Source organism: Poecile atricapillus, chromosome 5, assembly GCF_030490865.1.
Source record: "Poecile atricapillus isolate bPoeAtr1 chromosome 5, bPoeAtr1.hap1, whole genome shotgun sequence".
In the NCBI taxonomy this organism is placed as follows: Eukaryota; Metazoa; Chordata; class Aves; order Passeriformes; family Paridae; genus Poecile; species Poecile atricapillus.
In genome coordinates, this window is record NC_081253.1 from 28077559 (window position 1) to 28088255 (window position 10697).

At 44.9% G+C, this 10697-nt stretch overlaps 1 protein-coding gene across 1 annotated transcript; it reads left to right on the top strand.

The window, feature by feature from the left end:
• Positions 1-148: 148 nt before the first annotated feature.
• HSPD1 (heat shock protein family D (Hsp60) member 1) lies at positions 149-10567 on the top strand. The gene is made up of 12 exons (XM_058839809.1): positions 149-288; positions 1090-1265; positions 4020-4272; positions 4789-4871; positions 5458-5553; positions 5849-5942; positions 6327-6495; positions 6742-6841; positions 7700-7945; positions 8144-8318; positions 8917-9095; positions 9185-10567. Exons 2-12 carry the CDS (start codon positions 1092-1094, stop codon positions 9335-9337), a joined length of 1722 nt encoding a protein of 573 aa, XP_058695792.1. The 5' UTR covers positions 149-288; positions 1090-1091; the 3' UTR covers positions 9338-10567.
• The last annotated feature ends 130 nt before the right edge of the window (positions 10568-10697 follow it).

The window sequence follows — 10697 nt, forward strand, 5'->3', positions numbered from 1 at the left end:
GAGCGTTCCAGAAGGTTCTGGAATCGGCGGGCCCCGGAACATGAATGGTTTATGCTACGGCCCTCTGCGCATGCGCCGTTCCTGCCCGTGGCCCAGCGCGGCAGGCGGGCTGTAGGCGGGCGCGGAGGCCATGCTGGTTCCGGGGCCGGGCGGCCGGAGCCGCACATGGGCCGGCGGCGGCGCGGGGGCGGGGCTGAGGCGGTGAGTGCCGAGCGCCGCCCGCCGCCGCCGCGCCAGACGTGCCCCGCGAGTCCGCAGAGCCGCGGTGCTGCTCCCGCGCTGCCGCAGGTGAGCGGGAACGCGGCCGCGGCGCCGGATCCGCGCCGCTCTGCCTGGCATGGGGAGGGCACGGCCGCCCTAGTCCTGTGGCCGCGGTTAGCGCGGAGCCGCGCGCCGGGAGCGGCTGGGCCCGAGCGGCGGGAGCGGGGAGCGGCCGTGACGGGGGCGTTGCGCCCGGGTGGCGGGAGCGGGGCCCGCACCTTCCTGCTGGGTGGTGGCGGCGCGGCGGGGCGGGCGGCGGCGGGGGGCGGCGGGGGGCGGCGGGGGGCGGGCGGTGCTGACCTTGCTGCGCGTGTCCTGCTGCAGCGGCCATGTGGCCGCGGGGCCCTCCCCGCCGTGCGGGCTCCGGCGGGCCCGGGGTGGCGGCCGCGGCCTTGTCTCTTCTCTCCGCCCCTGCTGGCGTAAGGGGGGGTTTGGGAACCTTACCGAGCTCCACTCGTCACGGCCCCGCTGCTGCAGGCGCGGGCGGGTGCGGCCCCCGCGCTGAGCACATGGAGCCGCAGGCGCTCCGCGGTGCCCTCGCCGTGTCCTGCCCCGCTCCGGGGAACGCTCAGCGGGAGGAGCTCGGAGGTGCTGGAGGCCGCGCAGGGAGGAGCTGCTGCCGCGCGGGTCTCAGCGTGAGGATCGGAGATAGCCGGCCCCGGTACTTGGAGTTGCTTGTGTGTCTTGATTTCAGCCAGTCGAAAAATTAAAGATTCATCGTGCCTGCTTTACTTCCTAAATCTGTCCCCTTTCTTTTCCTGTAGAAGTAGCTAGGTGTGCAAAGCCATAATGCTTTTGTTTTTCTCTACGTTTCTTTTAATATTTTAGACATGCTCCGTTTATCTACAGTACTCCGTCAGATAAGACCAGTGTCCAGAGCCCTCGCCCCCCATCTAACACGAGCCTATGCAAAAGATGTGAAGTTCGGAGCAGACGCGAGAGCTCTGATGCTACAAGGAGTAGATCTCTTAGCAGATGCTGTAGCTGTCACCATGGGGCCAAAGGTAATGAAAGATTTGGCCTTTATGTTAGCACAGAGCTGGCTGAAAATACTGTAACAGAGAACGGTCGTTGGGTTTCTCTCGGTGAAGCTGCACGATTGTATTTGCAGAACCGCAACACGAAGGGGTAGGGGCCTGGACAGGCTCCTGCAAGCAGCTGTGGTCTCATGTTTGCCACCAAAAGTCGGATAGTGCATGTGCTTTTCGTAGTAACAAAGTAAAATTACTGGGATTCCTGTGAAAGGTACAATATGTTCATCAAAATATTTTGAAGGTTAAGGCGATGTGCATAATGTGTTACCAGCTCAGTTGATAACCTGTAACAGTGCAGTAGATAATGTAACTGTCTGTGTCATGGTGGGGTAGGTTAATTAGCATGTGTGTGGCCTGGTTCGGGCTTTTTTAATAGTGTTTGTTTGGTTTGTTAATTTTTTTTACAAGTTACAATTTTGTATTAGTTTACCATTTAATATTAACAAGCTTTAAAAACTGTCCAAATTATAATGCTGAGTTTTCAATTGGCTGGTGAACCTTCCCAGCCTAAGTGAAATTTCATGGTAGTGGCATTCATTTGTGTTACCCTATATTCTGTCCTGTAAGGGAGATTTGGGTCTCTGGGAAAACCAACTATGATATTCTGCACAGTCATGCAATGTGCTTGAAATGAGATTCCTCTTTTTGAGGATGAGACACTGATTTCCTTGGGGCTCATGTGAATATCTGTTCCCTGTAATAGCATGTGCATGATAGTTCTTCTGAGGGCTGCTTGGCCTCTGTAGCATTATTTAATACAGTTCCTGCACATTTTTAGTGCTCCATCAGCTTTATTTAAAGGCAAAAATGTCATAAAGCTGGGCAGATAAAGATTAAGGAACGATTCTGTCAGGAAGCTTTGGCTACTTCCATAAAGGAACAAAGTTTAAGTGCAGTTGGTTAATTTAACTCCTGTTTTTTTTGATCAGGCTACTTCGTGAATGCCGAAGTATAGTTCTAATCCACTGGCTAAAGGGCAGTTGCTGATGCAACTTCACGTAACCTTAGGGGATTTTTGTTTGTTATGCTGTTCTCCATGTATTTGTAAAAATGGATTGGTTGTACTGCAGTGCCTGATTCTACTTTTGGTATTTTTAAGAAAGATCACTCTGGTAAGGAAACTTCATTCGGCACTGTTCTACGTTTTAAGGAACCCAGTTTGCAGTCTCACAGAATCTTTTGGTACTGCTCCAGCATATTGAACAGAAATGATTTGTGTGAGAGCTCAGATTCTCAATATGCAGGACCATTCTAAACACCTGTGCAGTTACTGGTGGTGTTTGTTCCCTTCTTCAGGAACACAGTCAGGTGTTTTTGCTGAGAGCAAGCCCTTTCATGTGATTTGTTATCTGTAGGTTTTCTTGTGCCCCTCTTCTCAGAGCTGCAAACCAAACATTTGGAATAAGATCTTATAAAAATGCAAAATAAAATTAAGCAAGCTGGGAAACATTATATGAAAAACGTACTGGTAGCATGGCCCTCCAGAGAGGAGTTTTCTTATTTTTTAATTACTTCTATATTTAGAAACGTAGGTCAAATAAAATGAATTTGGGGAGTGTGTTATTTTGGCATTACTGGTCCATGGCACAGAGGTACATTTCTGTAAGCTCTTCCCCAGCTTCAGGCTGAGTAACTGAAGCAGAACCTTTCCCTGTAGCTGCTGGGGTGGTTGTGCTTCAGGAGCAGCGTGGCCTCATGCCTGGCAGGCAGCCAGAGCTGGTTCAGTCACTGAGGCAGATGTGTGGGCTCGGAGCAGGGGAGGGGCACAGGGCACCACAGCGCTGGGAGCTGCACGGGAATCCTTGCCTGGCTCGTGATCCCCACCCTGGGTCGGGAGAGCTCTGGCAGGAGGCAGCAGGGTCAGCTCCCAGCAGCACCTGACAGACCAGCTCAGGGGGCTTGTGCAGCTCTGCCTGGGAGGCCGTGCTGAGCTGGGGCAATTGCTCTCCCTTCCCTCTTGCAGCAGCTCCAGCTGTCAGGGTAGTAGAGGAGTTTCAGGGCAGTAGTAGACCAGAGGTGGCTCCTTTTTTTTCTGCTGCCTCCAGCTCAAACTGGAACGTGATTGTTTGGAGCAGCTATTGGCTACTGAATTCATCTGTGAACAAGCAATGTCCTTGTGCAGGTGCTTTTGCCATGTGCTCCCTGTATAGTTCAGTTTCCCATGTTGGCTGTGTCTGTTGGATAGAATAGTCCAGCTTTTCAGTTGGATCCAAGTGCCAACTAAGATGAGCAAAGCTTGGTAACTTGCAGTGTTTGAGAAATTATTGTAACACATGCACACAAATGGGATGTACTCTCAGTTCTCTTTGCTAATCACTAATGAGGTTTGCAAGTCTGCTTTTTTTCCTTCCAGCACATGCAACAAATTGAGCTTTGTATTACTTGTTTTTCATTCACAAAGAGTGTTTATTGTGAAATTTTGGAAATTCAGCTGTTTGAGTTGCTGTATTTTAATTTTAGGGTAAAATTATTAGCATTACAGAGAATCTCTTTAGTATTTTCTGTAAGGTAATCTTACTTAATTGCAGACTAGTATTTAGCATTATGGCTGAAGAATGGAGCCTCATTCTATAAAAGCATAAAGCCTTTGAGCCATTTTTCTGGTTTTGGAGAATGCCCTGTGTAAGGTGTTCAGCTGTGGCTGTTCAAAATTTTCAGTTGAGCTCTTGAGAGTAACATGCTGTGGGTTGGCTTGGATTTAAAATTTGTTGTTTGTCCCTCTAGGGTAGAACAGTTATTATTGAACAAAGCTGGGGAAGTCCCAAAGTGACAAAAGATGGTGTGACAGTAGCAAAGGCAATTGACTTGAAAGACAAATACAAAAACATTGGAGCCAAGTTAGTTCAAGATGTTGCCAACAATACCAATGAAGAAGCAGGAGATGGTACCACTACTGCAACAGTCCTCGCACGTGCTATTGCCAAGGAAGGCTTTGAGAAGATCAGCAAAGGAGCCAATCCAGTAGAAATCAGGAGGGGTAACTTTTTTCTGTTGTTTTCAATATTTGATCTGTCTTATTTTGCTTATCCTAAATTTGACTTGTTTTCTGTTTGAAGAGCCACCATAAAGGGTTATATGAAGCAATGTTTAGAAAATACAATTGTTTTTCTTATCCTGTGGACTCTGGACAACTGTTAGCTATTCTAATCATTGTACTATTCTACACGCAGTCAACTTGTTTACTGTGTTGAAAGTGAACTCTGGTTAAAGCCATTTCTGCATTTAATTAATACAATATCCATATAAACAAATCTGTGGCAAATTTAGATTGTGAGAGTATCTCACTCCAATTTCAAAACATCTATCACTACATATAAAAATGACAGTAAGGAACAAGAACTATTTGGTTTTGAACACGCAAACAATCCATTTTTGCAGTGTGGACTTTTGTTTGAAAGGAAACCTTTTTGTTGTGGTAGGTGGGTGCTTTGTTGGTGTTTTCTGTGCTCTGTATCTTGTTTTGCTCACTCACAAGTGCTCTGTTCATCTTCAGGGGTGATGCTGGCAGTGGATGCCATCACAGCTGAACTGAAGAAACTGTCAAAACCTGTTACAACTCCAGAAGAAATTGCACAGGTAAGAAAAAACACACAAAAAAATGTAACCCAAATTTAGGCAGCTGTTACTCAGAAAAAGTTTTGTGAGGTCAGGTTTAATAAAGTTAGGTTGTGTGCATCTGATACTGAGTATTTCTCTTTGTACATCATAAACAGTCTTCAACTGCACTGCTAAAAGCTAGTTCAGAAGTGGGGAGACATTTTTGTCTTCAAGTTTCATTCCAAAGTGTGGTCTTGAAACATAAACGTGTGTACTTGGGAAGAACTGATGGGAACAAAGCTCTGTTGTGAATGGAAGTGATGGCAGAGTACTGAGGCTGTGGCAGATCAGGTTCAGTCAGGTGTGTTGATGGTCCTGGCTTATTGTCCCTGTTCCTGGAGATGGCCTGGGTGTGAGCCCAGTGCAGGGAATCAGGCTCTGTGCTACAGCTGCCCAAGAGTCTGAGCCCTTCTAACAGTGTTCCTGGCTCCAGCTGTGAGTGTGCTGCAGTCAGCTGCTCTGCTTTGTCAAAAATGTGAGCATTGCAAATGGTTATTCTGATTTTTTTTTATTGTGAGGAGACATCTTGCATTGGGAAGTAAGATGAATTGTCTTACTCTTTCAGGTTGCCACAATATCAGCAAATGGAGATCAGGAAATTGGCAATATCATCTCTGATGCAATGAAAAAGGTTGGACGAAAGGGTGTGATCACTGTCAAGGTAAGAACTGGCCAACACATGAAGTGCCAAGTCACTGTCTCTTCTCCTGTTAGGGCTGGCTTTTTTTATCATGTGTGATGCTGCTGCTGCAGCTCACATTCCATAATTACTCCCCAGCTCCTTTAGTTCAGAGGTGGATCACTGTTCCCTCTTGTATTCCTTCTGTTTTGGAGAGAAGGATGTGCAGCTGATCCAGAGCCTTTCAGTCTGTTGTGCATTATATGCTAAAACGGTACTTGTGCTTTTGGTAGTAAATAGGGAAGATTTTAATGCAGACTTTCTTGCATCTAAACAGGATGGAAAAACTCTAAATGATGAACTGGAAATCATTGAGGGTATGAAATTTGACAGAGGCTACATCTCTCCATATTTTATTAACACAACTAAAGGTGAGTTAACAATAAGCCACATCAAACACTTCGCAGCGGACTGTGTGAAATAATGGCCCCTGTTAAAGGCTTTACAGTTCCTTATGCTGTGCACCACAGCAAATAGAGCAGGGGATCCTTCCCCATCAGAAAACTTGGTAAAAGCTTGGAGTTTTGGGGGTTCTTTTTCTATGCAAAGAGTTCCTGTGAACATCAGGCTAGCCTTGCAACACAGCAGAACAATGTAGAATTGAGAGTGGAGTCTTGAGGAAAACAAGTTTTCTTTTTGTTTTTAAATGCATTTGGAAAGTGCAACCATTGCTCCAAAGCAGCTGCTTAAGTTAAAAGAATGCTTGATATGTTTTTGTAATGGAATTGTTCAGAAAATGCATGCTGTTTCTGCAGGGCAGAAATGTGAATTCCAGGATGCTTACGTTTTAATCAGTGAAAAGAAAATATCTAGCGTACAGTCCATAGTTCCAGCTCTTGAAATTGCCAATGCCAACCGCAAACCCTTGGTCATCATTGCAGAAGATGTTGATGGAGAAGCCCTCAGCACTCTTGTCTTGAACAGGTGAGGCTTAAAATGCGTTTTTTTCCATGGTGTAAAGCTGTTCTCTTTCTGTGCCAAAGAAACAGCAGCTTCTAGCATCACCATGCTTTGTATCAACTTGGACAGAACTTTACTTGTGTCCTAACTGCCCTTTTGAGAAAAAAAAGCATCAGTTTGTGATGGTCTCTTTGTTTGCTTGGCTGTTACAGCTGCACTGTAATAATTTGGCTTAGTAATTAGATTAATTCTCTGAATTTTTCTTGTTAGACTGAAGGTCGGCCTTCAGGTTGTTGCTGTAAAAGCACCAGGTTTTGGTGACAACAGGAAAAACCAACTTAAGGACATGGCGATTGCTACTGGTGGTGCTGTAAGTAACAATGTTTTAAGTGGGTTTTTATTCCAAGGAATGTTAGTGCTTTGTAAGGAATAAAACACTGTGCATTTTTAGGTCCTTGGCTTGTATTTGCTGGGCTGCAAGATGTGTTCTGTTCTTTCAAAAATGTAACAGTAACTGATGTTTGAATCTTGCTGTTGTTTTGAAATGCAAACACTGATAATTGCTGTGTAATACAATCCTGGCCAACCATAAGTGATGTGTCCTTGTAACTGACTGAAGTCACACAAGATTTCCTTGCAGAATTTAGGTTCAATAGGTTTTTAGGGGAAAGGAGGAACTCCAAGGCAATTGTTGCCTTTATAAAACTGACTGTTTCAAAATTGCCTGAACTCAGATGTGGAAAATATAATTATTTAAAATGTTTGGAATGGACTGAGTGAATTTTCTTACTACTGAACTTTGCATATAGTTGATGCACTGATTAATGTCCCTTTATGCTACCCTTTTTGAATATGCACTTGAAAATCATAGCATGATATTGGGACCCAGAGGAGGCCCATGAACATGAAATAAAACTTCATGTTTAAGGTAATGGCAGCGCAAAGTAACAAACCAGCAAACTGTTCTAAAGTCAGTGACGTGTCAGTATCTTGTAACTTGCCAAAATGCAAGATGATCAGTGACAGGACCTAAGGAAACACCATGAAACTGTGTAGAGGAGGTTTAGGTTGGATATCAGGAAGAAGTTCTTCACCCAGATGGTGGAACTGCAGTAATGTGGTTATTTTGCACCATTAGCCTGCTATATGTGTTCGTGTACGTGTAGATAAAAAACACCTGATGTGTGGGGAACCTGTGAATTCTAGCTTTTCACATAATTTCTTCCAGGTGTTCGGAGAAGAGGGTTTGAACCTAAATGTGGAAGATATTCAGCCTCATGACTTCGGTAAAGTTGGAGAGGTCATTGTGACAAAAGATGACACCATGCTCCTTAAGGGGAAGGGTGAAAAGACTCAGATTGAAAAACGCATTCAAGAAATAATCGAGCAGCTAGAGGTTACCACCAGTGAATATGAAAAAGAGAAACTGAATGAGCGATTGGCCAAACTCTCTGATGGAGTAGCAGTATTGAAGGTATTAAGAACTTGATGAAATGATGAACTAAGGCTTAGGCTTCTTGAATGCTGAGGTACAGAAGAAGACTGCCAGTATGGGAGAGGGTGGGTTGGATTTCTGGCACTTCTTAGGCGTTGGCTGCTTAGTTTGGTGGCAGCAGTGCTGTCCCAGCTGGGCTCCTGGTGTGGACCTTGATGTGTGGCTTGCTGCTCGCAGGTGGGTGGCACCAGTGATGTTGAGGTGAACGAGAAGAAGGACAGGGTCACCGATGCCCTGAACGCCACCCGTGCGGCCGTGGAGGAAGGCATCGTCCCAGGTGGTGGCTGTGCACTGCTGCGCTGCATCCCAGCCTTAGATGCCTTAACTCCAGCCAACGAGGATCAGAAAATTGGTAAGCAAATTACTTGAAGATGTGTGTGGGAGTGATACAAGATGGCTTTCTCCTGTCCTGAGGCTTTTTCAGATGAAATGCAGATTGCTTTCAGTGAGTTTTTAGTTCATTGATCTCAGAAACTTCACATTTCTTTGGTGTGGTGGTCTCTGCTTTTGGGTGGGAAGGAGCTTTTTCACCGTATCGCTGACTGAACTGTCAAAGACCCAGTAGCAGTAAAGCAGCAGTATCCCAGCAGAAAGTGGCAAACACTTCAGGTTGAGATCTGGCTGTTAAAGTCATTACAGACAGAAAAAATCTAATAATGCTCAAGAGACTGTGTGAAGCAAACGGAAAAAGGCTTTGTGTCATGTTACGTAATAATACTCCTTACTATTCGTAGAAGTAAAACCAAAATGTGCATAAATATCCTGCAGAGATTTCATTAATTGGCAAGTGTCAAGTAGCAGAGAACCTTTCCTCCTGGAACTTATAAAAATAGCTTATGTTCTTGCTTGGAGGATTTTCTCTTTGTATTGATCTCCAGCACAAGAGCATTCCTTGGCAGTGGGAGAGTGGGTGTTGGTACATGGAGCTCCAACTATCCTGTTTCTTGCAGGCATTGAAATAATCAAGAGAACACTGAGAATCCCAGCAATGACTATTGCAAAGAATGCTGGTGTTGAAGGATCATTGATAGTTGAAAAAATCCTGCAGAGCCCATCAGAAGTTGGCTACGATGCAATGCTTGGGGACTTTGTAAATATGGTAGAAAAAGGAATCATAGACCCAACGAAGGTAACCTACAAGTCTTAAGTCTCAGCTTTGCTTCCTCTCACCTCCTGCGATAGTCAGCAGGTTTTAAATTATTTCTTGCCTATTTTTAGGTTGTGAGAACTGCTCTGATGGATGCTGCAGGTGTTGCATCTCTCCTATCAACAGCAGAAGCAGTGGTGACTGAAGTTCCTAAAGAAGAGAAGGAGCCGGCAATGGGAGGAATGGGTGGGATGGGTGGAGGAATGGGAGGTGGCATGTTCTAATTCCTGGGGCAGGGATGCATCATGAGCTGTGCTGTTGAAGACTGACAGTTCTGACTTCAAAAACTTGAGCTATCAGTGTGAGAGGATGGATAGTGACTGAAGTGAGGCTGGTGTTGAAAAGAATCACTGTAACCATCAGTTACCGGATTTCATTTAACACACGTGTAATTGTTTACAGTCATTGTCCATGCCTACAGATAATTTATTTTGTATTTTTTGAATAAAGACATTTGTACATTCCTGATAACTGGGTGCAAGATCCATCTACCAAGGTCCCACTTTGAACTTAATTAAGGCACTTGATGTTCTATTTCAGAATTTCTTGGTGCTTGCCAGTACTAGGAAGAACTTGGAAGCCACTGTGCGTGAGACTAGACAATTGTGTACAAAGTAGGCAAATAGAGTTATGTGACCTTTATGTAATAAACTGCTCAAAAGTTACAAAATGTATCACCTCCTTCATCTGCACACAAAGCCATAGTTATGGGATAGACTGGACAGCCTGCTGCTGCTTCTAAGAGTTAGTAGAAATTGACACTTATGCTTGAAAAAATGACAGGGCATTTCACTCCGAGAAACATTCCTTTGTCTAGAATGTTTCTCAGAAATGCAAGTGCTTTAATTTTGGTAAGAAATATATAAGCTGAACTGCACTACAGTTCTTTGAAATATTAAACAATGCTCTGAAAACAAGGCACGTGCCCTGACTTTATTTTGCCCTGTCTGATTGTTTCACGTGCTGGAACAGGCCCAGTGTACCTTTCACAGTCCTGGGGGAAGGGAAGTGCCCTGACGGTACCAAACAGGTAAATCTTTGCTAAGAAAGGGTTCTGGGGTTTTTAAATAGTTCCTTTGCTCAGTATGTGGTTACCTCCTCCTCTTGAGCCTTCCATTCTTATCTTCTTCCTTTCTGGTCAGGGGTGCAGGATTTAATTACTTTGCACTAGAAATGTTGTTTTGCCCCTTTCTGTGTTCTTTGACCTGACAGAGCCACTAACATTGTGTAGTCTTTTCTGCTTTCCAGCCTGCAGAACAATGGTGTTCCCAAACTTGTGTATGTTTATTTCTGATTTCCTCAACAATCAAAACTGCTTTACAACTTCTCAGTTCTGTAAAAATTACTTTAATCCAGCTGTTACTTTCCCCAGCTTCCTGCCCTTAGTAAGAACTATACTTACACAGATGGGATGTGTGAAACTCTAATTTTAAGTAAAATGGTCTGAAACTGTTTTCAGGGCTGTGTTTATTTTGAAATATACCTATCTATCTTATTTAATACGCCGTCCTGTAGTAACCATATGGATTACTTACGCTGCAGAGAAAGCACCAACTTCAGCACTTGGCCTAACGCTTCACCTAC